The sequence below is a fragment of the Perca flavescens genome, chromosome 10, assembly GCF_004354835.1.
Source record: "Perca flavescens isolate YP-PL-M2 chromosome 10, PFLA_1.0, whole genome shotgun sequence".
NCBI lineage: Eukaryota > Metazoa > Chordata > Actinopteri > Perciformes > Percidae > Perca > Perca flavescens.
The window spans coordinates 37,741,268-37,769,240 of NC_041340.1; the positions used below are offsets into that span (position 1 = coordinate 37,741,268).

General features: G+C 41.2%; 2 protein-coding genes across 7 annotated transcripts; one reads left to right on the top strand and one right to left on the bottom strand.

The window, feature by feature from the left end:
• Positions 1 to 117: 117 nt before the first annotated feature.
• Positions 118 to 3,235, bottom strand: lsm11 (LSM11, U7 small nuclear RNA associated). The gene is made up of 4 exons (XM_028589587.1): positions 2,464 to 3,235; positions 1,692 to 1,831; positions 1,456 to 1,539; positions 118 to 710 (listed from the first exon to the last, which is right to left on the bottom strand). Exons 1-4 carry the CDS (start codon positions 2,915 to 2,917, stop codon positions 369 to 371), a joined length of 1,020 nt encoding a protein of 339 aa, XP_028445388.1. The 5' UTR covers positions 2,918 to 3,235; the 3' UTR covers positions 118 to 368.
• On the top strand, positions 2,489 to 27,889 carry thg1l (tRNA-histidine guanylyltransferase 1-like). Of its 6 annotated transcripts, none has more exons than XM_028589592.1 (7): positions 2,489 to 2,964; positions 4,347 to 4,550; positions 4,638 to 4,814; positions 4,919 to 5,088; positions 5,214 to 5,302; positions 6,301 to 6,408; positions 26,854 to 27,889. In XM_028589592.1, the coding sequence occupies exons 2-7, from the start codon at positions 4,357 to 4,359 to the stop codon at positions 27,013 to 27,015; spliced, it is 900 nt and encodes a 299-aa protein (XP_028445393.1). In that variant the 5' UTR covers positions 2,489 to 2,964; positions 4,347 to 4,356; the 3' UTR covers positions 27,016 to 27,889. The 6 variants fall into 6 exon arrangements, with proteins under 6 accessions (XP_028445393.1, XP_028445391.1, XP_028445394.1 ...); XM_028589590.1 differs by lacking the exon at positions 2,489 to 2,964 and adding an exon at positions 2,973 to 3,056; XM_028589593.1 differs by lacking the exon at positions 2,489 to 2,964 and adding an exon at positions 3,238 to 3,562 and having other exon boundaries at positions 5,241 to 5,302.
• Positions 27,890 to 27,973: the final 84 nt, after the last annotated feature.

Consider the following 27,973-nt stretch of genomic DNA (forward strand, 5'->3'; position numbering starts at 1 on the left):
GCCACCTGCTGGGTAATAACCATAACACAAACAGTTATTAATGCTGTGGCATAACGGTGTCAAAATAAAATTTCCTTTAGTGGCTGTCAGACAAAAGAAAACAAGACAAGAAATCACTATAATTAGAACTGAGAAGCTTTTATTTCTCAAAATCATGATGATTTCTGATTTCTTATTTGGGCAGAAATAAACCTCCATATCAATATGATATAACAGTTGTTTTTTGATTCCTCCGAATCCAATTCAATCACATCTCTGGCAGCTCATCTACAGTATTTCACACCTATTTCTACAGATGTTCAGCATCAAATTGATTGTGGTCATAGCCCACATTTTTATCCAGGGTACATATCAAACAGAGAGGAGAGTCAGAGTGGCTGTGGGTTAACCAGGATAACGTTCTCACCCCGGATGAAAAGCTGGTTGATGTGGCGTGTGTGGACCTTGCCATACATCTGGGAGTCTTTCTTCTGACAGATCTCCGGACCCTGGGCCTTCAGCGAGACTTTGCGTTTGTCCTGTCTGATTTTGTCTGACAGTTTCGACTCCATACTGCTGTCCCATCTCTTGCTAGTAGGGTGAGCAGACAGGTTTTTTTGAGTACTTTTGGGGTTCAAAGGCTGATGCTTGCTGGCTGTTTCCTGGGCTTCGTGCTTCTTTGCTGGCTCATCACCTCCTGGGCTCTCCTGGAGCTTCAGCTTCTCAAAGAGCTGCACAGAGAGCTCAGTCACATTAACATTTGTGGATTAAATTTAAAGCTGTAGGTTCTATTTTTTAAGAAATCAAACCCCATTTTGATACTATCTATGGATGGCATTATTCAGCAGTAGCCGTTCAACAAATGTAAATTATGTAATTTCTTCTGTATATAATAATCAGTGTTGCTTGTGGGATGCGCCTGCACAGGATCCAAATTACCTGCCTACGCAGGAAACATACGCATACAATCCAGCATTGGCTCTGCCAATGCACTCATCAGAGCTGTATTACTACTAATGCAAACACACCACAATTTCCTACTGCTGCTGCTAGTTCATAATAAAGGTGGGACAGCTTTTATTGTGAAGCAGTCACAAAAAGCACAGACAGCATTCATCAAACAGGTCTACAAAACAAGACAATGGTCAGAAAGCGGATTGGTTTTAAATATTTCAGGGAGCAACGAAACAAGAAGGAGCAGCTACAGTAAGATGAAGAGTTTGATGCACACGTCCAAGTCCTCAGCAAGGTAACAAACTTCACCGTGCCCTGCTGTTGTGTGGAAAACTACTCACACCATCGCAGCATGAAGATAGATTGCAGTGGCAATTATTTGTCACTGGCTTTTTAATCCAAACTGAAGTTTTCTGGGCATCACCAAATCAAACATGACATTCATTTCACAGATTGTTACTCTGACTATTACAGAGTAAAACACATATTTCAGTCAGATATACATTGAAAACTAGTGCCTACCCGTGAGATGGTGAGGGCCTTTTCATGGTAGAATGCCTCTCCAAGCAGAGGCTCTCTGTATGTCTCATCTACATCTACCATTGCCTGAAAAAGACAAATAAAAACAAATGGTGAAAGCACGATCTTAAAACATCAACTTCCAACTTGATTATAATATATGTTGTGGATTGTTTCAGGTTGGACATATGGCGGAGTCAAGTGAGAACCGAATGAGAGTGAGTGTGAGAGCAGCTCACCATGTTCCAGAACTTGTCGAAGGCCACGACAAAGCCAGAGCACACTCCCCTCAGTCCCTTGAAGGTCCTGATGTGAACTTTGACTCGTATCCTCTCCTCAACACACCGGTACAACTGCCCCAACGGACTGCCTTCACATACTGAAGAAAACACATGACGTGCAGGTTACACAACTGTCTCTACAACCAATACATTACAGAAAGGAGCACAAAAGATTTCTGCCAAATAAGGATAAACATGCAAAAGTTACTACTAGATTTGAACTTTTAGATGGTGTACAAATATTCACTGCTTCCAGCTTCTGAAATATGAGGATTCAGAATTATTGGCAGATTCATAGCACTGCGAATGGAATATCTGAGTTTGGACTGTAGGCTGGGACTTAAGCTATTTTTAAATAGCTTTGGCTGAAAAAAAAAAAAACAACCTTACATTTAACTCAACTATTTAAAATAATAATGGTCACAAACAACACAAATTTATATTCTGTTATGTCAGCTTCATGGTAATAATTCAGTCAGTTGAATTCTACAGGTTTGGTTTCCCACTTGAAAAGCAGGACATTGATCTGGAATAAAAAGGTAAAAAATGACGTCAGGTATCAGTCTGAAATGAAAAATATTATGACGGAATTACAACTTATATTTGAGTAATTGTGTTGTGTTGTTACCAAACTGATCCCTAATACTGCATACAATAAAAGTATGTTAACACCCTTCTAAGTCAGTCCCAGCTAACTGTTGTGATGTGTAGCAGTAGGGGTTAAACCTACAGGGCATCCTCGTCAAAACATTTTTCTGGGGCTTGTGCCTCCTTCTCCGCTGTGTCCCGCTGCTCTCCCCCTCCTCATCTGGCCGTTTGTTCACAACGAGCTTCTTCAGCCTTTCGATGCGCTCCGGGTCCGCCGCCCCTTTCATCGCCTTTAGCCGCCTTTTCTCCACATTCTCCGGTTTGGCTCTGCCCCGGCCGCCTTTCAGAAAGCTCTCGTACGCTGCCACATTGTTGAAACTTTTGACATTTGGAACAGGAATCCGTACAGTGGGCGAGTACAAGGCCAAGAGAGGGTCAAAGTTATCAGAGCAGACATCTATTTTATCTGCGTCATCATCCCCAGCTTTACTGTCCGCCTCTGGTTCCTGCTCCGCTACTAATGGTGTACTCGAGCAGGTTGCAGATACATTTTCTTTGCTGTCTGACTTTACACATTTTCTTTCCCTCTCCTCCATGTTTTAAACAGCCGCAGATGAGCTCACGGTGAAGCGAAGAATCCTGGGTAATTTGCTGTCTTTTCAGGCTGAGCTTTCACTCTGCACATGTATCAAGAGACCCGTCACACATCCTAGACTAGAGCACGTCAGTCAAGTGGTGCGTTTCAATCCTCAAGCGTTATTTTTGTGTGGTTTTCAAAAAGGAAATCCTGTAATAGTTTGATAGTTATAGCCTACTTATGTAAACATCCTTTGAAAACTCAAAGAATTCCCACAGGAAACAGCCTTCATCTAGACTACAAGTTCCGTAAAACGTGTTAGCGTAATGAGCGTAACCTCTTACTCATACACGATCTTTGATTGCACTCGCCCTTCCTTTTCCACACGATGGCGCTAAACATAATTAGGTTGATCTATGTAAATCTGTTTTTCTTCATCAATTATCCGATGCAGCAGGCACAATAATCAATTGATGATCGATTTTACAGGGGGCCAAACAAGCAACTAAGAACAATAAGCTATTTGTTTTTAATTTATTGTTTGTTAGTTTTAGACTTGCGCTCCGGAACCAATGTTCGTAGCATCTGCGGAATCACTACAACATAATTCGTTGACGGACTGTACTCAAACCAGCGTGTGTGAGGTGACTGTCTCAGAATAAATGTAGCTATAAGTTGATAGCTTTATTATACTACTAAATCAATTAACGGTGTTTGTGTAACTAATGAAATGGCTAGATATTAACGATGAAATAACGTTAGCTAACTTGCTGGTTACTGTAACGTTAGCTGTATAACACCACACATGATGTCATCCACGTGGAGTTAAGTAATAGCTAACTAATGTATGACATGTTTATTCCATAATGACTTGGATTTATTTTTCAAATTGGCTTTGATGTCACCATACAGTAACGTTAGTTAAGGTTAGATTGTTAAAAGCAGCTAATATGTCTTCATGTAGAGGGAGAAGTAGGAGGTGAATGCATCATTAATAGGCTACTTCTGAATCTATTTCAATTAACACCAAATCATTTGGCTAACATGATGCATTTCTTATTGCTATTCTCTGTTATTACTTAATAATGAACAAGAGACCGTTTTTAATGGTAAATTAACAAATGTGAAGGCAACTAAAGATGTCATCATTGTACACACACACACACACACACACACACACACACACACACACACACACACACACACACACACCCACCCAGCAGCAGTGTCCATGTGCCCTAACACGGGATGGATGATAGATCCTACTGACACTAGAATCCTTACTCAAAACCAGACTTCAGATCAGCAGTATTGATACTTTGGGGATCGATCTGCCCACCCACACTCTCTGTTGGATTATTTTGGCTGTAAATATGACTACTCCATACCTGCTGTGAATGTGTGTAATATATATATAGTGTGTGTGTGTGTGTGTGTGTTGTTTTCAGGAGTACCCTCATGCTGATTGGAAAGGCTTTTAGATTTGGTGGACGTGTCAGGTCTGGGGTTATCAAACCGTTGGCCTGTCTTTTTACCGCTCCCAGCAACATGGCCAAGAGCAAGTTTGAGTATGTGCGCAACTTTGAAACCGATGACACGTGTCTACGAAACTGCTACATTGTTGTGAGACTGGACGGGCGCAACTTCCACAAGTGAGTTTCCTCTTTAGGCTCCACATGTCTATGTGATGATGATTCCTCTCTCTGTTGTTTAGAGTTTCTTGGTGCATTCTGTTTCAGGTTTGCAGAGCAGCACGAGTTTACAAAGCCCAATGACAACAGAGCCTTGGGCCTGATGAGCCGGAGTGCACGCTCTGTCATGGAAGAACTCGAGGATATCGTCATCGCTTACGGTCAAAGTGACGAGTTCAGCTTTGTTTTCAAGAGGACCTCCACCTGGTTTAAAAGGCGAGCCAGGTACCAAGGTTTTGCCAAACTGTCATCTCCATATAATGCTGCTTATGTTTTGTTGCATTTTATCTTTTAAATGTATTTATTTCTCTCTCTTTCTCTTCTGTCAGTAAGCTCATGACCCATGTGGCCTCCCAGTTCTCCTCTTCATATGTGTTTTACTGGAAGGAGTTTTTTGGGGAACAGCCCCTCTTGTACCCCCCAGGCTTTGATGGACGTGTGGTCCTGTATCCTAGCAACCACAACCTCCGAGACTACCTCAGCTGGAGGCAGGCAGATTGTAAGTGCCTACTGCGCTCTAACTGTTTTACAAAGTCACGCGTCTGACTCCTAGAGGGATCTGTGTATTAAACTGACGAGGGGAAAAGATGGCAGACTGTGTTTTTGTGTTTTTGGGTCTTTCAGGTCACATAAATAATTTGTACAACACAGTGTTTTGGACTTTAGTACAAAAGGGGGGACTCACCACAGCCCAGGCAGAGGATCGCTTAAAGGTGAGAGCAAAACACAACCTTAAGTTAATTAATGTGTTTGTGTGTGTATATATATATTTATACACTATATGTTCTAATAATATTAAAGGGGAATACCACTACTTATTGTGTTTCTATACATAACAGACTAGGAACCAGAGAATAACAATGAGATCTTCAAAAGACAAACAATTGATAAAGAGGATTTTTGGTGAAGGAATTAGCTGATAAATCAGACAGGAAATTAATCATTGACAAAATTAGCAGTCAGTTGATTGATTAATTAGGTATTAGCAAATAAACAGACCAAACTGTTGCTGGTTTAGCTTTGTTATTCATGTTGCAACTTAAATGCAAATTATTTTGTGTTTGTGATGTAAACTTTGATCATATACAGTAACTATTTAGAATTAGTTATGTTGCCACAAAGACTTGGTTCTGAATGTCGGGGTGGAATGCAGTGGCATGTATACATGTGACTACATTTAAATGACCCATTTTTTGTGCATATTCACATGATCACCACATTATTTACTTGTGGCGTATTCTTATTGGAGATGAACACATGCCACTGCTACTGACTGCCACAGCTGTTCTCTGGAAGTCTCTCCATTCTCCGCTGGGCTTTGAGGGGAAACTCAGATGAAGTAATGATAGCTGACGAGTTGTACACATTGTAATTCTAGCTGGATGTTTGGGCAACATGAATCATTCGCAGCCCAACTTTCATGCTTCGTAGTTCCCTTTTATCACTTTAAAAACATTTCTTTAGGGACAAAAATACCAAAGAAGACAAAGATCATCTTCCTTATAGATCATACCATCGATGGATTTACTCATTCAAACAACAAAACAAGAATAGAAGCAGTGGCTGGTGTGGTCATTTGAATGGTTTTGTTGGTGGTGTGGATGTTAAGATAACTTTCTCAGAGAGGCATGTCGTATGAGCTGATTTTTGTATATGCACATTTTTGTAATATTGACATGAATACGTCTAACTGTGTTATGTCTCCCCCCAGGGAACATTAGCTGCAGACAAAAATGAGATCCTTTTCTCTGAGTTTGATATCAACTACAACACTGAACCGGCCCTCCACAGGAAAGGCACTACTCTCATCTGGGAAAAGGTGAGCTGCAAAACTCACTTAGTACACTTAGTAAATCTTTTATAGCACAAACGTTCTAGAGGCACGCTCTACCAGGGGAGCTACTGGGGCACCTCAACAGACCTATTCGTAGGTGATAGCTTACACCTTGAAAAAATGGAGGTCTATTGAGATGCGCAAGTTCTATTTACATTCGGTGGTAGAAGAACAGTCAGCACAAATAGAAAGATCTCCTTTATCAATGGACCATTTCCATTTTTTTTTAAGTTTCTTCAAGGCTAAGAACAAATCACAAGGATCACAAAGCTGTATCTCTATGTATTTGTTATCATACTGTCTGACATGCTTATATAAATACTGGCACATCAATATTCTATGATCCATTTAGCACCCTAAATCCCATATCTGATGACAGGCCAGGCAGCAGCACCAGAGACTACAACATCAAATTTCAGCCTAGTCTTTGTCATTAGGTGTAGGATATGGAATGGTAACTGACCGGACTAAACATGCATATAATCATGCCATACTATACAGTGTCAAACTGATCATATACTTACAGTACCAATACAACTTCATACAAATATTGTGGTTCTCAGTAATTCCAATCAATTCAATTTATTTATAGTATCAATTCATATCAACAACAGTTATTTCAAGACACTTTACAGATAGAGTAGCTCTAGACCACAAAATATAATTTACAAAGACCCAACAATTCCAGTAATTCCCCCAAGAGCAAGCATTCAGTGTGACAATGGCAAGGAAAAACTCCCTCTCAGGAAGAAACCTGGGACAGACCCAGGCTCTTGGTAGGCGGTGTCTGACGGTGCCGGTTGGGGGTGTGATGAACAGTGGCAATAATAGTCACAATAAAGATAATGGATCAGTGACTAGAACTAGTAGCTGTAGTAGTTCATGACATAGCAGGGCACTGCAGGGTCAGGGCTCCAGACTGCGACCAAATGGTCACATTTTGCGACCAAAATTTGAGAGTGTGCGACTGAATTTTACTTCCAGTCGCACATGTGCGACCAGCAAATTTGCCCCCTTTTTTTTACACGTTAAATGTCTAAATGTAGGTACCAGAGCGCCTAAGCGCAAGCTTATCTGTCTTCTCTGAAAATTGACAGAGAGCGGTGCTCCGACACAAACACAGACACTCGCACACACACGCAGAGGTGCGATCGGCACAAACTACGTCGGCTGTTTTGTTGTCACAGCGAGTGATGCCGATAAAGTGGTTTCAAGTATGGTTACAGTTTTTAAAAACTTCACACAGACCGCGTTTGCTGCTATATATTAAAAACAGTCACAGTGCTGTTGATACTTCCTCTGAGACAAGCAGCAGGCTCAACAGTGTGCAACTGTGCCCTGGGAACTGACTGACAGGCTGAGGTTGTAAGGCAAGGCAACTTTATTTCTACAGCTCCTTTCAGCAACAAGGCAACTCAGTGCTTTACCTGAAACATTAAAGAGCAATTGAAAACGGTCATAATGAAAATACAACAGGCTAAACAAGTTACGGTGAGTAAAAAATGAATAATTATTTAATTTAATAGGTTGTAGGGATGAGTTTGGGAGGAGAGAGGGAGGGGTTTTATTTTTGTTTAATTTCTTTAGAGTGTAACATATTCTAATAAAATAACTTAATGTTCTAAGTACATAGGATAAATAGGTTTGGAATTATTTTTACAACTGAAATAATTGTTTTGTAATTACAGAGGGAAAGTATCGAAAAAATGCACCATAATTTCAGGTATCTGTACCAATATTGGTTCAGATGCAAAAGGTACCCAACCCTAAGGGTAGTAGCCTAAACAATACATGTTTAATTTTAAGGTCAAATGTAGAGCAGAGTTGGTATATTTTTTTAATATTTTGTTTACTGTCATAACAGCAATGGTGCCTTCTATGTTGCATCTTCAAAAGTGACACTGAATTTGAAACAGCACAGCATCTATTATCAAAGTATTTATTAGTAATACAGTGGAAATTAGTGGAAATGTGAATATTTGGTTAGCATGTTGATTTACGGTGTGTGCCCCTAAATTTTCTGGTTGCGTCCCTGAAATTTTCAGTAGGGGGCCACTGTGCTCCTAGTGAAAAAAGTTAGTCTGGAGCCCTGAGGGTGTCACAGGTGTAGCAGGGCGTAGTAGGACGCAGCAGGACGTAGCAGGGCATAGCAGGTGTAACAGGGCATAGCAGGGCGCGCAGCATGACCACGGTGACAGGCTGCAACAATGATTTAGGGGCCACCCTAATCCAAGGAAGCATGCTGGGCGAAAAGAATACATATGGACTCTGGGGAATAAGCTCCCCAGAGCTAGGTTAGTAACAAGCATTTCTGGGACATGGATGCACACAAATGGAAAGGGAGAGGAGAGAGAAGCTCAGTGTGTCAAAGGAAGTCCCCCGGCAGTCTAAAACTATAACAGCATAATTAAGAGAGACAAGTTAAGGATAGGAGCCTGGTCAGCCTAGAACTCTCCCCTGCTGGATCGGGCTGTACTGGCCTGCCTCCCTCTACTTTGATTATATCATTGATTATATGGTAGATGAGTCTAACGACTATGAAGAGAAGCAGAGAAGAGAAGGGGTGCCGTGTCTTTAGTTATACACCCTCCCCCGCCGGTCTTGGTGAACGCTGCAACTCTTCACTCCCTAACTATAAGCTTTATCAAAGAGGAGAGTTTTAAGTTTACTCTTAAATGTGGTGACGGTGTCTCCCCCCCGAATCCAAATTGGGAGCTGGTTCCACAGGAGAGGAGCCTGATAACTGAAGGCTCTGGCTCCCATTCTACTTTTAGAGACTCTAGGTACCACCAGTAACTCTGCATTCTGGGAGCGCAGTGCTCTAGTGGGACAATAAGGTACTAGGAGCTCTTCTAGATATGATGGTGCTTGACCATTTAGAGCTTCGTAGGTCAGGATAAGGATTTTAAATTCAATCCTGGATTTTACAGGAAGCCAATGCAGAGAAGCTCATATAGAAGAAATATGATCTCCTTTCTTAGTTCTTGTCACAACACGTGCTGCAGCATTCTGGATCAGCTGGAGAGTCTTAAGGGACTTATTTGGGCAACCTGATAGTAAGGAATTACAATTAGTCCAGCCTGGAAGTAACGAATGCATGGACTAGTTTTTCAGCATTGTTTTGAGATAGGATGTTCCTAATTTTGGCAATGTTACGCAGGTGAAAAAAGGCTGTTCTTGAGGTTTGTTTTAAGTGGGCGTTAAAGGATATATCCTGATTAGGGCTGAACGATTTTTGAAAATAATCTAATTGCAATATTTTCCCTAAATATTGCGATTGCGATTCGATATTTGATTATTTTTTTAAGCTCTTTGTCTTCTGTATTATTCAACAAAGACAAACAATAAATCATTGTATAGTATGAACAACACACAATTACACACTAGACAGTTAAATAAGTAAAAACACATACATACATATTATATATATATACATACATATATATACACACACATATATATATATATATATATACACACACATATACACATACATACATACACACACACATATATATATATACACACATATATACACGCATACATATATACATACATATATATACACATACATATATACATACATACACATACATATATACGTACATACACACACACACATATATATATACATACATACATATATATACACACACACACATATATATATATATATATATATATATATATATATACACACACCTATACATAAATACATACACACACACACACATATACATACATACATACACACACACACACACACACATATACATACATACATACACACACATATACATACATACATACACACACACACATATACATACATACACACATTTTTTTACAGTGCACAGAGAGGAGCTGCCTCCAGCCCCTCCCCCTTGTGAAGTTGCGTGCCGTGTGCATGACACCGTCAACACTGCAATAGCTCAGAAAGGCTATCGTTACGTTAGCTGCTGGTGGTCTTGCCGTGGGATTAGCTGTACTAATAAAACCGTTGAAACACCGCGGCCACGTTGCTGTGAAAGCTCCCCGAACCGTCATTTATCAGTCTGGTTGTTACCCCTCTCAGTGGTAGCTCCTCCACCCATATCTTTATAACGGAGCTAACTGCTAACCGGAGCTAACCGCTAATCAGAGCTAGCTCGTTGCCAACCGAGCCTTCAGTTCTGCGTGCCTGTATCCATTAACTGCATGTATGGACTCGAGCCCGAGCAAAACCATTCATTTTATTAAAATGGCTGTAAAAGTTTTAAACTTCAAGTCAGAATTGTTTGAATGACAGAGATCAGCTCAAGGTACAGTGTAGCGTTAGCGTGCTAAGTTGATGCTTTCTCTGCGTAGTGCAGACTGATTTGCTCTCGCGAGTCATCAAATCGAGACCAAATCGCAGCCTTTGCGATTAGGAAATCACGTTTTAACATATCGTGATATTATCGCAAATGCAATTAATCATTCAGCCCTAATCCTGATCAAAAATAACTCCAAGATTTCTGACAGTAGTGCTAGAGGTCAGAGCAATACCATCCAGGGTAGCTATATCTTTGGATAATGAGTTTCGGAGGTGTTTAGGGCCCAGCACAATCACTTCAGTTTTGTCTAAGTTTAACATCTGAAAATTGTAGGTCATCCATGTTTTTATATCTTTGATGCATGCTTGGAGTTTAGTTAACTGACTGGTTTCGTCTGGCTTAATTGATAGGTATAATTGGGTGTCATCCGCATAACAATGAAAGTTAATTGAATGTTTCCTAATAATATTGCCTAGAGGAATCATATATAAGGAGAATAGAATTGGTCCAAGCACTGAGCCTTGTGGAACGCCATGGCTAACTTTAGCGTACCTGGAGGATTTATCGTTAACATTAACAAAGTGAGATCAATCTGATGAATAGGACTTAAACCAGCTTAATGCAATTCCTTTAATGACAACTAAATGTTCCAATCTCTGTAGCAGGATGGTATGGTCAATAGTGTCGAATGCAGCACTAAGATCTATTAAGACAAGTACGGAGACAAGTCCTTTGTCTGAAGCAGTTAGAAGGACGTAATTTTCACTAGTGCCGTCTTTGTACTATGATGCATTCTAAATCCTGACTGGAAGTCTGCAAATAAGCTATTGCTATGTAGAAAATCACATAACTGATTGGCCACTACCTTCTCAAGGATCTTGGAGAGAAAGGGAAGGTTAGATATAGGTCTATAGTTGGCTAAGACCTCAGGATCGAGGGTGTCTTTTTTCAGAAGAGGTTTTATCACAGCTACTTTAAATGACTGCGGTACATAACCTGTTAATAAAGACATATTGATCATATCTAGTAATGAAGTGTTAACCACGGGTAGCGCTTCTTTAAGTAGCCTCGTGGGAATGGGGTCTAACAGACAATGGTTAGACCCCATCCCGATAAGATGGCTTAGCTGAAGAGACCTTTAACAGTAGTTGTTGAAGGTCTATAGGATAAAAGCAGTCTTAAGTATATGTCAGGTCTTGCCGTTCTTTCTAGCAGCCCTGCGTTTAAAGGTGAACTATTAGAAGTTGAGGGCAAGAGGTGATGAATTGTATCTCTAATTGTTATAATTTTATCATTAAAGAAGCTCATGAAGTCGTCACTACTAAGAGCTAGAGGAATAGATGGCTCAATAGAGCTGTGACTATCTGTCAGCCTGGCTACAGTGCTGAAAAGAAACCTTGGGTTGTTCTTATTTTCTTCTATTAGTGATGAGTAATGGTCTGATCTGGCATTTCTGAGGGCCTTCCTATAGGTTTTGCCAATCGAAACGAGATTCTTCCAGTTTGGTGGAACGCCATTTACTTTCAAGTTTTCATGAAATTTGTTTTAATTTGCGAGTTTGGGAGTTATACCAAGGTGCTAGTTTCCTTTGCTTCATCATCTTCTTTTTGAGAGGAGCAACAGAGTCTAAAGTCGTCGTAAATGCTGTTGGAATATCTTCTTTTTTTTTGCTATAGCACTGTCAGATAGGCATCTAGTGTAGAAGCTTTTATCTAATTGTGTATAGTCGGGTAGTAAGAATTTGAAAGTTATTAGAGAATCGTCTGATAATAAAGGATTCTGCGGAAATACTATTAAAGGTCCCATGACATGGTGCTTTTATATAGGCCTCAGTGGTCCCCTAATACTGTATCTGAAGTCTCTTTCCCAAAATTCAGCCATGGTGCAAAATTACAGCCACTAGAGACAGTCTCACGATGAGCTTTCCTTAGGATGTGCCATTTCTGTGTCTGTAGCTATTGAGGAGGAGAGAGAGAGGGGGGGGGGGGCAAGGTGGAGGGTGGGGGTGTGGCCTCTCCTGGCTTTGGCTGCACTCATAGAAATCAGCCAGTGGATCTAGGGTGCCTCGTGTTTCACTGTATTCTGCCCTTAGTTCCTCGAATGCATTCTCTGGGGTCTGTTCATGGGGGGGTAAGTTCAGCACCAGTTTTCTGGCTTCACCGCTTAGGTGTCTCACAACCGTGGAAAAGCGGAGGGGGGTCGGCAGCTCTATAGCCTCCAGGAGATATTGCATGTCACGTATCCAGTCATCGACAAGCATCTTGCTATCCGCGTTACCATTAAACACCTGCACATTCTTGACTTGATGTGTCTGCATGAAGCCAGCATAAGTCGTCTGTGGGAATCCTGGGTTAGCAAGTGCGTGGGCTGAATGGAGGATCCAATCCACCTTTATTTATAAAGCACTTTAAAAACAACATAGTTGACCAAAGTGCTGAACACAATCTAAAATAAGCAATAACATATAGTAGTGACACAATAGAACAATAAAATAGCAATACAAAAGAATTTTAAAAAGAAAAACAGCCTCAAAAATCATCCCTCAAACTGAGTTAAAAGCCAAAGAAAATAAATGAGTTTTAAGACGAGATTTAAAAACGGGAAGAGACTCGGTCAATCTGATGTGCAAAGGCAGTTCATTCCAGAGTCTCGGAGCTGCCACCGCAAACGCACGATCACCCCTGGATTTACGTTTGGTCTTAGGGATGACCAGTAGTGCCTGGTCCGCTGACCGGAGCAAACGAGAGGGGGTATAGGGTACAATCAAATCGGACAAATACTTGGGGGCCAAATCATGCAGACATTTAAAAACAAATAAAAGAATTTTAAAATCTGTGCGAAAATGCACAGGAAGCCAGTGGAGAGATTGGAGGATAGGTGTGATATGATAAAATTTTCGAGTTCCAGTTAAAAGACGAGCAGCTGCATTTTGAACCAATTGTAATTGTGCCATATTAGATTTGCTAATGCCAGTGTAGAGTGCATTGCAATAATCTAAACGAGTAGTAATAAAGGCATGAATTAAAATTTCAAAATCATGTCGCGATAGAACCGGTTTCACTTTAGCCAGTTGCCTAAGCTGGAAAAAGCTGGTCTTCAACACTGCACCAATCTGAGCATCGAGTATTAAGCGACCATCCAACTTGACTCCCAGGTTTGTAACCACAGGGCTAATATCTCTAGTTAACCAACCCAAGTCAACAGGTGTCATAGCTGCTGAGTCACTAGGAGCAAATAACACAAGCTCAGTCTTGCTCTCATTGAAATACAAAAAATTCATTGACATCCAAGCTTTCACTTCGGTCAGACACTCCAAGAGAGCTTTTGACTGTCCTAGTGGTACATAAATTTGGCAGTCGTCAGCATAAAAATGAAACGAAACATTGTGATTTCTAAGAATTGACCCAAGAGGCAAAAGATACAATGAAAAAAGTAGCGGCCCAAGGACAGACCCTTGAGGCACTCCACACGACAGGGGAGCCGTAGAGGACACATCATCACCAACCTGGACTGAAAAACTTCTGCCCTCCAAATAGGACATAATCCAGGCTAAGGCCAACCCCTTAATGCCCACACAGCTCTCCAACCGGGACAATAAAATATGGTGATCGACTGTATCAAATGCTGCCGTGAGATCCAATAACAGCAGAACAATAGTATCACCAGAGTCTGAAGTCATAAAAAGGTCATTAAAAACCCTCAACAGAGCTGTCTCAGTACTGTGGGCTGACTTAAACCCAGACTGGAAAACTTCAGTTATAGAATTATCAGTCAAAAATTTGCTCAGTTGCAAATAAACAACTTTTTCCATAATTTTGGAGAGCAAAGGGAGTTTGGAGATAGGCCAATAATTTGAGAATTGAAGCTGGTCCAGGCCAGGTTTCTTTAACAATGGTTGAACAACTGCATGTTTAAAAGTCATAGGTACGACTCCCGTACTTAAGCTAGCATTAACAATATCCAGTATGTAGGGCACCACAGTAGGAAGAACCTCTTTAAATAGACGTGGGGGGATCACATCATTGGGAGAGCCAGTAATCTTCATTTGACCAATAGTTTTTTTCCAAAAAAGGCAAACTAACGGGCTCAAACTGAGTCAAAACAGCATAACAGGTTACAAAAGTACCAGGGTCATACAGAGGTGGCCCAATAAGGGCCCTAATGCTCTCCACCTTGTGGATAAAAAAATTAAGGAACTCCTCACACACTATTGATGGATTCTCCAAACACTGGAGTTGTGGAACATTAAGAATAGTTTTAAGAGTATTAAAAAGAACTCTCGGATTATGACCATTAGAAGAAATAATGTTAGAAAAATGTTTTGTCTTTTCAGCTTTTACAATTTTTTGATAAGAACACCAACTATCTCTGAGTAGCTGAAATGACACTTGTAATTTATCCCTCTTCCACTTTCTTTCTGCCCTTCTGCACTCACGTCTGGCAGCGCGAGTGACACCATTCAGCCAAGGATCAGATCTAGATTTAATTCAATTTAAATTAAAGCTGCAAGCAGCAATGGACGGGCCCTCGCGCCTCGGCGCGTGTCGGGGTTACCGGCGGACTCCACTCCTTGCGACCGTGCATTTGCGCGGCACTCAGACGCCGCAAACCATCACCAATTAAAAAGGAAGTCTCTGCTGAGTTCAATGATACCTCACATAAGGTTATACCTTAGTCTTGCCATAACATTAAAATGTATGAAAGGGGGTGTGGCTTGAACAAAGGGGGCGGGCCAAACCATCACCAATGAAGAAGGAAATCTCTGCTGAGTTCAATGATGCCTCACACAAGGGTATACCTTAAACGGTTGAAATGTTATGAAAAGGGGCGTGGCTTAAGCATAGGGGGCGGGCCAAACCATCACCAATGAAGAAGGAACTCTCTGCTGAGTTCAATGACACCTCACTCAAAACTCTACGTTAAACGGTTCAAATGTTATGAAAGGGGGCGTGGCCTGCGTAAGTGGCCGTGGTTAACGTATAGGGGGCGGCTCAGTATCACATGTAGACCACACATTATAAGTTTCATGTAAATCGGATGATGTTTGTCATATAAGGCAGATTTCCTGTTGCCAGCGGGGGGCGCTATGACCAAAAGTCAATTTTGGCCTGTAGGTGTCCTCAGGCCTGGACACTTGTCAATCATGAGAAATTTCGGGCAGATACGACAATGTACACTCAAGTTACAACAATTTCTTTGTTCATCGCTAAACACTCAAAATGGCTGCCACGCCACGCCCACACCGTCTGACAAAAAGTTTTTCTTTTAATAACTTTTCATCGTTAAGGTGTTGGGATGGTACAGACCAAATTTGAAGTCCATTGGATGAAATCTCTAGGAGGAGTTCGTTAAAGTACGACATGTGGAAATGGCCAATATTGCACTAATTTTGAACTTTGAAATCAAAATGGCGGACTTCCTGTTGGGTTTAGGGTATGGCTCTAATGAAGTTTTTTGTACATCTTGACATGTTACATATGTGTACCAAGTTTCATATGGCCGCTTCGGCGCTCGGGCCCTAATTAAAATTAAAAACAGAGGAAAAATGAGCAGCGGTGGAAGGGATAACCACGGTTTAACTACAACACAAGAAAGAGAAATTTCAAATACCACAGGCATATGGTCTGAAAAAAAAGCATCACAGACTTCAAGATTTGAAACAGTTAAGCCATGAGTTAAAACCAAGTCAAGAGTGTGCCCATGTTCCTGCGTGGGACCAAATACACACTGTACAAGATTAAAACACTCAATAACATCCAAAAAGGCTCTTGCCATTGACTTTTCAGGACAGCACACATGGATATTATATATCTCCTACTATAAGGAGACAGTCATACATTGGCACTAACTCAGCCAAAAACTGAGAAAAGTCATTGATGAAATCCTTGTTGTATTTGGGTGGCCCGTATACGAGTGCACAAAACACTGGAAATGCACCGCTCAGTTCAAACAAATTTACCTCAAAGGAAGGGTAGGATACAGCGAGAGTGAACTGTTTACACTTAAAATTTGATTTATAAATCGTTGCCAGTCCTCCACAACCTGACGTCCTCGGAGAGCTAAAATATGAACAGTCAATTGATAAAAGTTCACAATAAGCACTCGACTCACCCACCGGAATCCAAGTTTCCGTTACACAAAGAAAATCCAAATCACGCGAAAATCCTTCAAGATAAAAGTTTTGTTTGCTAACGATCTAGCAGACGGGAAGCCATAGACACCGGCGCCATCTTGTCAGAAACCAAGTACATTCCTGTGTTTGCCATGGCCTTGAGGATTGAGGTGGAAGCATGGTATGCGAGTGGTCATCAGGATACATGATGGTTTGGTGGTGTGGTGTAGGTAAATTCCCTGGGTTGGGGGCTTGCAGAGGGACTGTGTGTCTAAAAGCTTTATTTGCCACATTCAGGGGCCTAGGCATGTTTCTGTTGGGGCCCCATGTTCTGGTGGCCGGTTGGTGCATGGGGGTTGCTTCTCTAGGCTCTTGGGGGGAGCAAACAGGGGCTGGTGCTGTAAACTTCTGGGGGAACGGTCCAACAGAAGGGGGGTTAGTCATAGTGTTCATTGATTGTGGTGTTTGAAACCTTAGCATGGGGACCTGGGTCGGGGGGGTAGACAGTGAATAGCCAGTGTAACCTTGGGGACTAGGCTTCATGTCCTGTGTTGAGAGATAGGGGGCAGCTTGATGGTTCATGGAGGGCTGCAGCCCAGTTTGCCTTTCCGGTAAGGTGGGTTGGTGGAAGCTACGAGGGGGCAGTGGGGTTGGGGGCCAGTGGATACTAGCTTGGGGTGAGGCAGCAGCACCCATCATAGTCTGCACTGCTGTCCGGGGTGCAGGAGCATCAATTGGGGAAGTGATAGCTGGCAGGCTGTAATCTGATCCGTTTGTCTGGTGTCTTGCACCTGCAACGACATTAAAACTGGGAGGCTGCAAGGCTGCAAGGCTTGGCGTGATTAATGTAAGGTGAGAGTACTGGGGGCGGTGAGGTGGACTGGGGGCCTAGTTCAGGTCCTGGGTAATGCCTATAGGCATGGTTATCATCGTGGTGGTGCAGTTGTGGGTCAGCAAACTGGGTGGCATGGTTCGTATGTTTGGGTCTCACTATTTGCTGTGGAATCACTGTGCCCGTGTCTGACACCGCCACCTTACTCAGATAATGGACTTGGGTTCTATTTGAGTCCAGTTGTTGGCTTGTTGCAGGCCCAGGGGAGGGTTGAATGCTCAAGGCAGCTGCAGGGGGTCCTTCCAATCCTTCCAGAGTCTGTGTGGTCACTAAACATTTTTCTGGTTATAGGTGTTTCTTTCCTTCTGTTATTCAACACGCCCCAACTGGTATCAAATCTGTAGCTGCATGGATTCAAGTTGTTACTACTGTACTTAAAAATGTGTGTGTATGTGAAACTGTTATCTTACTACAGTATAAAAAAATGACACGTGCAACACAACTATCAAGCAATCAAACATGCATAAAAAGTGAAAATTTGCTAATACGCATCTCTTTGTTCAACTTAAAGAATAACCCTTAAACGCTAGCATGAATATTGTTACCAAAGACAGGTTAGATGATAAAATCTAACACCAGATTTGGCCTACAACCCTGTAACGAGCGGTTCAGTCAAATAAAATCAGATAAAAGTCCCAAGATGATCGTCATGCAACACATTACTGTTTCATTCTGTACTTGAAAGGATATGCTGGTAGGGGTTGATGTTCTTCCACTACAGTACTTCCTAATTCAGTCCCTAAAATTAGGATCATAAATAGGCTTCTCCCGAACACAGTTCACCAGACCTCTGTGGAGTACTGCCAGTCTCTGTCCTGGGCCTCAGAGCTCCACAATCCGGGTCACGGCACCAAAGATGTAACCCACTGCACTGCTGCGATACTCTGCGTTGTGTTGTGTTAGATGTTAGGCAAGGCAAGGCAGCTTTATTTGTATAGCACATTTCAGCAACAGGGCAATTCAAAGTGCTTTACATAAAACATTAAAGAGCAGTTAGAAAACAATTAAAAAACAATAATAAACAAATTAAAAACATTAAAAGACAAGAATAAAATTGATAGTGCAGTATACGAATAAAAGTTACAGTGCAGTATAAGAAATTAAAGTTAATAAAATAGATTATTTAAAGAAAAGCAACATCAAAAAGATAGGTCTTTAGCTTAGATTTAAAAGAACTGAGAGTTGCAGCGGACCTACAGGTTTCTGGGAGTTTGTTCCAGATATGTGGAGCATAAAAACTGAACGCTGCTTCCCCCTGTTTAGTTCTGACTCTGGGGACAACAAGTAGACCTGTCCCAGATGACCTGAGAGGTCTGGGTGGGTCATAATGTAGTAGCAGATCAGAAATGTATTTTGGCCCTAAACCGTTTAGTGATTTATAAACCAGTAAAAGTATTTTGAAATCAATTCTTTGAGGCACTGGAAGCCAGTGTAGAGACTTCAGTACTGGAGTGATGTGATCCACTTTCTTGGTTTTAGTGAGGACTCGAGCAGCAGCGTTTTGAATCAGCTGCAGCTGTCTGATTGATTTTTTAGGGAGACCTGTAAAGACACCGTTACAGTAGTCAAGTCTACTGAAGATAAAAGCATGGACAAGTTTTTCCAGATCCTGCTGAGACATAAGCCCTTTAGCCCTTGATATATTTTTAAGGTGATAATAGGCTGATTTTTTAATTATGTTAATGTGGCTTTTAAAATGTAGGTCTGAGTCCATGACTACACCAAGATTTCTTGCTTTGTCTGTTGTTTTTAACATTGTCGTTTGAAGCTGAGCACTGACTTTCAATTGTTCCTCTTTTGCTCCAAAAACGACCACCTCCGTTTTTTCTTCATTTAATTTAAGAAAGTTCTGGCACATCCAATCATTAATCTGTTCAATGCACATAATTAATTGTTGTATTGGGCTATAGTTCCCTGGCGATAAGGTTATGTAAATTTGTGTGTCATCCGCATAACTATGGTAACTTATTTTGTTGTTTTCCATAATCTGAGCCAGTGGAAGCATGTAGATGTTGAACAGAAGAGGCCCCAGAACTGAGCCTTGGGGAACTCTGCACGTCATATTTGTATGCTCAGATGTATAATTACCTATAGTAGTTCTATATAAAGTAGTCCCTATTCTTTAAATAGGATTCAAACCACTTTAGTACTGAGCCAGAAAGACCAACCCAGTTTTCCAATCGGTCAAGCAATATGTCATGGTCTACCGTATCAAATGCAGCACTGAGATCAAGTAATACTAAGACTGAAATTTTGCCACTATCTGTGTTTAAGTGGATGTCATTAAAGACTTTAACAAGAGCCGTCTCAGTGCTGTGGTGTGGTCGAAAACCTAACTGGAAGGCATCAAAACTGTTGTTTAGCGATAAGAAAAGGTTGAGTTGTTGAAAAACCATTTTTTCTATGATTTTACTTAAAAATGGAAGGTTTGATATTGGCCTATAGTTGCTCATTAGTGTCGTGTCTAGATTGTTCTTTTTTAGGAGTGGCTTGATGAATGCCGTTTTCAGGGCCTGTGGGAAGATACCTGAGAGCAGAGATGTGTTTACAATCTGTAGAAGATCAGAAGCCAAACAATTTCGAAACATTTTTGAAAACACCCGTTGGTAGAATATCAAGGCAACAGGAGGAGGTTTTCAGATGTTGTATAATGTCCTCCAGGTTTTTAAGGTTGATCGTATGAAATTGTGTCATGTTGGAATTTATTTTGCGTGCACATTGTGACAACACATATCCTGTACTTGATATGGAAGCACTGACTGTTTGTCTAATTTTCTGAATTTTGTCTGTGAAGAAGGAGGCAAAGTCATTGCAAGCCTTGGAAGACAACAGTTCAGATGCTATTGGTACTGGAGGGTTTGTTAATCTATCAACAGTAGCAAACAAGGCACGTGAATTATTATTGTTTCTGGCAATAATGTCAGAGAAAAAGGACCGCCTTGCATTCCTTAGTTCCATATTATAAATGCGAAGTCTCTCTTTATAAGTGTTATAATGGACTTGGAGATTAGATTTTCGCCAACTGCGTTCAGCTTTTCGACACTCTCTTTTTTCTGTTCTTACAACTATAACATTTCTCCATGGAGATCTTTTCTTACCAGAGACAGCTTTGACCTTAGTGGGAGCAATAGCATCAATAACATTCGTAATTTTACAGTTGAAATTATCTACAAGCTCAGTGACTGAGGCCCCAGTGAGGGCGGGTGTAGAGGAGAAAAGCTGAATGAATGATTCACTGGTGTTTTCAGTGATATACCGTTTTCTGATTAACTTTGTTTGAACACTTTTGGGCAGAGAGATAGTGCCGTTAAAGAAAACACAGGAATGATCAGAGAGAGCCACATCAGTCACCACAACCTTGGAAATGTTCAGACCCTTGGAGATAATCAAGTCCAGAGTGTGCCCCTTATTGTGCGTGGGCTGTGTCACATGCTGAGTCAGTCCATAGCTCTCAAAAACTCAACACAGTTCTTTGGTCCCTCGGTCCTGGGGGTTGTCAACATGAATGTTGAAATCACCAGCAATAATTACACGGTCAAAGTTAATACAGATTCAGAACAGTTCAGTAAAGTCGTCAAAGAAGTTTGCACAGTATTTAGGTGGCCTGTAGATATTTAGAAGTAGAGCTTGAGGGGAGGATCTTAGCTGAAGAGCCACATATTCGAAAGAAGCAAAATTTCCGTAAGATATTTGCGTACATTGGAATGAGTCATTAAACAAAATGGCGACTCCACCTCCTTTCTTATTCACTCTATTCTCACTCATAAAACTGAAGTTAGGGGGGGCTGACTCAATGAGAACAGCAGCACTGTTATTATGGTCCAACCAGGTTTCAGTTAAAAACATAAAATCAAGATTGTGGTTGATAATAAAATCATTGATTAAAAATGATTTTCCCGCCAAAGACCTAACGTTTAGTAGTGCTAGTGTTAGTGCGTTTTCATTTTTTGGGACAAGACTGTGGCTGACGAGGAATGGATGCTAAATTTGCAAAGTTTGCAGTTCCGTGCTTATTCACCATTCTTTTTCTATTACCTATCACAACATAAATTGTGGAAGAATCTAATACGCAGGGCCCAGGCTTGTCTTGGAAAAAGTCATGAGTGCTACTAGGCATGCAGCCTGGACCCGGCCCATATCAGTTAATGCTTACTGCATTATGCACACAAGCATCCTTATCAGTTTGGGGAGAAGGAGTTAACTGCCGTCCTTGAGGGGGCAGAGGTGCCTGGCGTTTTACGATGGGAGAAGGAAGGGGGGCATACTTGGTTCCAGCATTTACCAGCTGCTTCATCTGGTCAGTGAACTCCAACATGGGGATGGGGGAAAGAGGGGAGAGCGACGTATCCTTAAAGAGGTCCTCAAAGCTTTTCGTGGTTGTCAAAGGGTTTGAGGAGTGTTGGACGGGTGAGACGGGGGAGTTGAGATTTCTCATCTCCGGTCTTTGGTCTCCCATGGTCAAATCTTTGCTCAGGTGGGGGCTGTGGTGGCTCACTGCCGCACTTTGTTGTGTCTTCCTCTTGTTTTGGTTCATCTTGTCTCGTGTCCTTGGCCAAGGGAGCAGATGTGTGGTGCAGAAAGTAAAGTAGGCTAGAGGTGAACAGCTTTACTCCTGGCTTGTTAAGGAATAGTCCATCTGCTTTAAAAAGATGTCTGCAGCCACAGAAAATGTTAAAATTGTCAATGAACTGCATAGAATGGTTGTTGGTACACGCAATTGATAGCCATCTGTTCAGTGCCAACAGTCTGCCGAAACTCTCAGCTCCTCCTCTGACTGGCGGTATAGGGCCACTGACAAACACCCTTTGCGTTTAGGGAGCTGACTGTGTTCAGCAGATTCATAAAGTCACGATTCAGCACTTCAGACTTTTGCTTTACAACATCATTTGACCCTATATGCAGTATAATGTTCTTCACAGTTGGGTGTGCTGCTACGATATCTGGGATTCTTTGGGCCAAGTCAGACACCATGTCTTTGGGAAAACCGAGTATTTTGGTGTTTTTACTGCTTTTTATATCTTTCACAGCAGAGTCACCCACAATCAGAGTTTGGGGCCCAGTCATTAGCTTTCCCTGTAGCTTTTTACTTTTAGAATTGCTCTCAGTCCTTACCCTGCTGTGTGACGATGAGACGTAATCCAGGTCATGTCCAGGGTCCTGCAGCAGAGGAGCAAATCTGTTCTTCACCTGCACACTCAGTTGTTGGGGAGGCATTTTGTTGCTGATTTTCCCTTTTGCAGCTGTCCACGACTGTGTCCTACTAAGTACAGGGGTTGAAGAGGTGCTCTGCCTGGATGATAATACAGGCCAGCCGGTCATATCACAAATCTCAGGGCGCTGTGTCCTGCCGGTTAGTCGTCCTCCCATTTCCCAGGAAAATGATTTACTCTTAGGCTTTGCACCAAAAGAGTTCCAGGGAGGACTGCCACTTGTTGATTTATTATCCGTTCCACAGCCCTCCTGTTTCTTTGTGGTCTTGCTGGTGCTAGTTAGCCGTGTGTTAGCATGCTTTTGTCCATTGTTTTGGGTCACTGGTAAAGTGGTGTCATTTCCACATGATCCGTTCACTTCCATATTTACTTCTAACCGGTACATTTTGGTTTCCAGAACTGCAATCTTCTGAAGGAGTTTGTAGTAGTCCTCTATGGAGAAGGGTGGCATCTTGCTGCTAATTAGCTTTAGCTACAGTCACTTTAGGACAGGCTTGAGCTATTGGTAGGCCATGCTCACGCAGAAAAATGTTCAAATATGACAATAGCCTACTATGTCTACAAAAAATGTATAGTCCAGTGATTTATAAGTATCCAAGAGCCGCTGCTCATAGTTTCTCTCAGAGGAAAAGCAAGATTATCAGCAGAAATATGCAAGCAGAGGCAGGAGCAAGCAATAGAGCATCTGCACTGTAAGAAGCAGGAAGCAGGAAGTGTTAGGGGTGAAGTGCAGAGAGAAGGAGGCACGGGATGCTGGGTTGAAGATTGTGGCTGAGACCATCAGGATTTATTGTCACAGAGAAGGCTGGTTTCATCATCCCCTTAACGTAGGACACACAGTTTTTTTTCCAGTTAGAAATGAATCCACAAAACAAACAAGCCAACATAAAAATAATAGTGTAAAATAAATAGTTCTACAAAGCTAAATTAAATATAGCACCCTAACAAGAATAGGTTTGCCACATAAAACTGAATTATTAAATAAACCACCAAGTCATCGCAAATGTAGATTCATCCGTCAGCTAACGTAAGCCCACCGGATAGCCACAATAGTTTAACCCCAACTCAATTTGTACAGTAAATAAAAAAACGAATTTGCAGTACTTGACCCTACAAATGGTAACTTCACACTTAAATATGCGACATGTGAACAAATGGGCTGAGTGGGTGGTTATCAATGTACATATTTACACTTTTATAGTATACTCCACCGATTAAGCTGCTTACCTTAACGTAGGACACACAGTTTTTAACGAACATGGCGGCCTACACAAATCAAGTGTAAACTACAGCATCTCGTAAGGTACAAAAAAGCAAAAAAATGCTGAATTGCATCTGTTTTAGTAATGGCAACAGCGCCGCCTAGTGGCCTACTTAAGGCTACTACCTTACATATATTTATCACTAAAGGAGGCAGAGGAATAGCTGACACACAGAGCAAGGGAGAGCAGGAGAGGGGGAGGAATTAGCCATTGCTAATGGCTAAGCTAAAGTAGCTAACAGCGTTTTAATAATCAGCGAGGCAGTCGCTGTAAGAGAAGAGAACTACAAGTGCTTGAGTATAACTGGAGTAGTTTAAATGCAAACCAGGCAAATAGCCGCTAAATTAAACAATAAAGCAGAGTTGAGTACGTTTTTGCTGGGGCAGGAAACTAGCGTTCGTAACCCGGGAACACTGGAAGTGAGACAATATGCTTACCATAAACGTCAGCACGTCAGTATGTAGACCTCCATTTTTTCAAGGTGTGACCTATCATTTAACAATTAGAGCTTAAATCGGGCTCAAAAAATTAAGCCCGACCCTACCCGAGCCCGTGCATGTTGTGTCCGAGCCCGGCCCAACACATTAACTGGAATGATGTGCCAGAGCCCGATTTAAACCCGACAATGTTTTTAATACGTGGGCCATTATAACTGACGTTCTCAACTACAATTTAGAGTTTTTTGAACTACAGAAATCTGTTTAGAATTATCTTAATGAATACCGGTAATGCAACAAGGACGAAGCACATAAACTGCGCTGTTTGTTTATTCAGAATGGAATGGATCAGAATGAAGAAACGTAAAAAAAAAAACCTCAACCCTATAAGCTCCCTCAGCCGAATAGTGTGGGGAACAGATCAAGGCAGCAACATAATCAAAGCCCTGGAACCATATACTGTAGGAGACTTTCTACCTAATGAATATGGTCCTTCGCCATGGTCTGCATGCTGACGCACTAGCTGACAACAGTGCTGCAGAGGGGGGACGACACGATATCGGCACACTCAAGTCAGTGCAGGACATACACCCAGAGCTACGGGAGAAGCTGGAGTGGCATAGCTTGCTCCCCACCGAATAGGGCTAATAAAGTAATGATTAAAAAAATGCTTGATCAAGGGCATGGCCCAGCCCGATCATAGCAGCGTATAAAATTGGCCCGGCCCGGTTCTGGCTCGGGCAGAGAATCTAAACTCTATTAAGAAATATGTAGTGGTGACCACGACGAACTAAAGAGCTGACGCGTTGGCTATCCCTTCGGAAAAACAGCTGATTGTTGCGCATCTCTCTCTCTCTCTCTCTCTCTCTCTCTCTCTCTCTCTCTCTCTCTCTCTCTCTCTCTCTCTACAGAGAAACAGCTGATCAACGACCTAATAGCTTAAGTGTAACAGAGCTGTGTGACATTATAAACAAATATATAAATAAAAATAGGTTGAGTATAACTAATATTTACATATAGGCCTATATACAGATCAGTCTCAGGTTGAAACTTGTAGTTCTGAAAGTTAAGTTGCACAACTTAATGTAATGTTTGTGTATGTTTAATGTATGCCTTAGTTTGAGGTTGATATCATTTGAAAAAAAATAATTCTTTAAAAACAATGTAATATGGCACTTAGATGCACTTAATATGTTTAGTTTTTGTGAGATGATATTGTAAGCAATGTAGGCAATACAAATGTTGTTTTTTTTCGAAAATGTTGCTTTTTTCCCTAGTTTGGGTTGTTTAAAAACACAAAAAAAAATTAATCCATCAATAAAGTGCTAGATTAATCGATTACAAAAAGAATCGATAGCTGCAGCCCTACTGAAATGTCTTCTGTGCATGTTCATGTACTGCTTTGTTATTCCTGGCTTCACAAATGTAGTTGTCTATATTGTAGTGTTTCTATTTTTCATAGCTATGTGGTCCACTAACTTGCAGGTTCCACTTTCAAAACTCCCAACATCTGATGGTTGATACTCAGCTGCTGAAAAGCGCTGCATTGGCAGTCTTATGTCTTGCATTCAAATATTTGCCATTCTGCAGCTAATTTTTTAAAGTGTTCTGAATGCATCAAGAGATAAACTTCTCAATGGGTCCCTGCTCATACCTCATTAACAAATGCAAATAATGTAGCTTGACAATAAATAAAGGTGACAAACTGTTCACTATGTAGGAATACAAATGTAACTTTAAAGTCTTTTAGTGAAATGAAATAAAAATAAATTAATTATTGCCTGCTCAAAAAGTGATGATTATTATTATTATTACAGTGCTGCATATATGTTACCTACACATGGCATTGCATTGTGGCTTTGTTATTGATTAACAAGAATAAAAAAAAATGTGTTACCAGTAGCAATTTTTAAAATATTTAAAATAGCACTTAAGTATTTAAGAAGGATTGTATTTAAATGAAATAGTTTTTTTTGGAAATACGCAAATTAGCTTTTTGTTTTTTGCAAGAAGATTGAAACCAATCTCATATGTCTCCGTTAGCTTAGTTTAGCATAAAGACTTTAAACTGGACTGGACTATTTCTTGGCCGAGTGAAGTGACTTTCTGAAGTCTGGCTGAGTCTTTGGACAGATATGAGAGTGATATTTCCCAAAATGTTGAACTATTCCTTTAAGTTGCTTTTAATTGCACTAATCTTGTTCCTCATTTTTTGTGTCCAGCGGGATGAAACTGTCCTCAAACGCATGAAGCTTCCCAACGAAGAAGAGAAAGACGTGGCCGTGACTCGCAGCAGGAGGAGGGTGCAGGCCCACCACTGTGACATTATCGGAGAGCAGTTCTGGGAGGAACATCCAGACGTCCTGGAGGACGACAACTGCTAACAACAGGAGAAAACCACTGAACGGAGTCTGGCCAGCCATACAAGCAGTGGGCAGACGATAGAACAGCTTGTTGTTAACTGATGGAGAGAAACAACATGAAGCTTAGTACACTTGAAAACTTTGAAAGAGCTTTTTCTGAGACTGAAGCCTTTTGATGATTGACTTTGTACAATGACTCTCTCCCAGGAACAACCTATTCTTACTTTTACATATTAAACTTGTATCATAATGTTCCCTAGGACGTGTTCTGCTTCAAAATCAGTGATGATGCCTGTTCATGTTCAAAGGGAAGCAGAAGATTTCATAAGCTTTCAGCAGTGGGTGTTGAGGACATATACACAGCAGTTTGATACTGCCCCAGACATCTTCCCAATCCTAGTCTAGTGCATGTAGCTTTGCGTAAGTTGCTTTACCAAAAATATATTTGATATCATGAATAACATTATTCAGAATACTACCATTACTTGATCTTTCAGCATGTTTAACATGATTTGTCTTGGCCCACTGTTTTTTTAATCTGTGTGTGGCCTTTTTTTGACTCTCTATCTTTTTTGTTTAGGAAGCAGAGTTTCCTAATGGTTGAAATGTGATGATACAGGACGCCTATCTGCAAAGTGTTTAGTATCACTTACAGTTTACAGTAAGAAAGCATATCTGAGCTAGGAATAAGCAGAAACCAATACCTTGGCAGTCGACCTTGTTAAAGTCGACAACTGGATCTGTGATCTCTGATCTGTGTTTTAATAAGGTCTCCATAATGAGTTAATGAACAATTACACACTGCACTTCAATTAAGTAAGATGTACAAAAACACATTATGATTGCAGAAGTTTCTCTTTTTGTAAGACATAAACTGTGCGCTTAGACCAGTTCACTTGGACCATTGCCAACACATCAATGACTCAACATATGGCCTTATAGTATAGATGGTTGCTTAGTAACCAGAACATGTTGAGGC

Coding starts and splice junctions, on each gene's coding strand:
- lsm11 (XM_028589587.1), bottom strand. CDS start 2,917: ATGGAGGAGAGGGAAAGAAAATGTGTAAAGTCAGACAGCAAAGAAAAT. Junction 1,540..1,691: donor TCGACAAGTTCTGGAACATG/GTGAGCTGCTCT, acceptor TGTCTTTTTCAG/GCAATGGTAGATGTAGATGA. Junction 711..1,455: donor AGGCCCTCACCATCTCACGG/GTAGGCACTAGT, acceptor CTCTCTGTGCAG/CTCTTTGAGAAGCTGAAGCT.
- thg1l (XM_028589588.1), top strand. Junction 5,089..5,213: donor CAGCTGGAGGCAGGCAGATT/GTAAGTGCCTAC, acceptor TGGGTCTTTCAG/GTCACATAAATAATTTGTAC. Junction 6,409..26,853: donor CTACTCTCATCTGGGAAAAG/GTGAGCTGCAAA, acceptor TTTTGTGTCCAG/CGGGATGAAACTGTCCTCAA.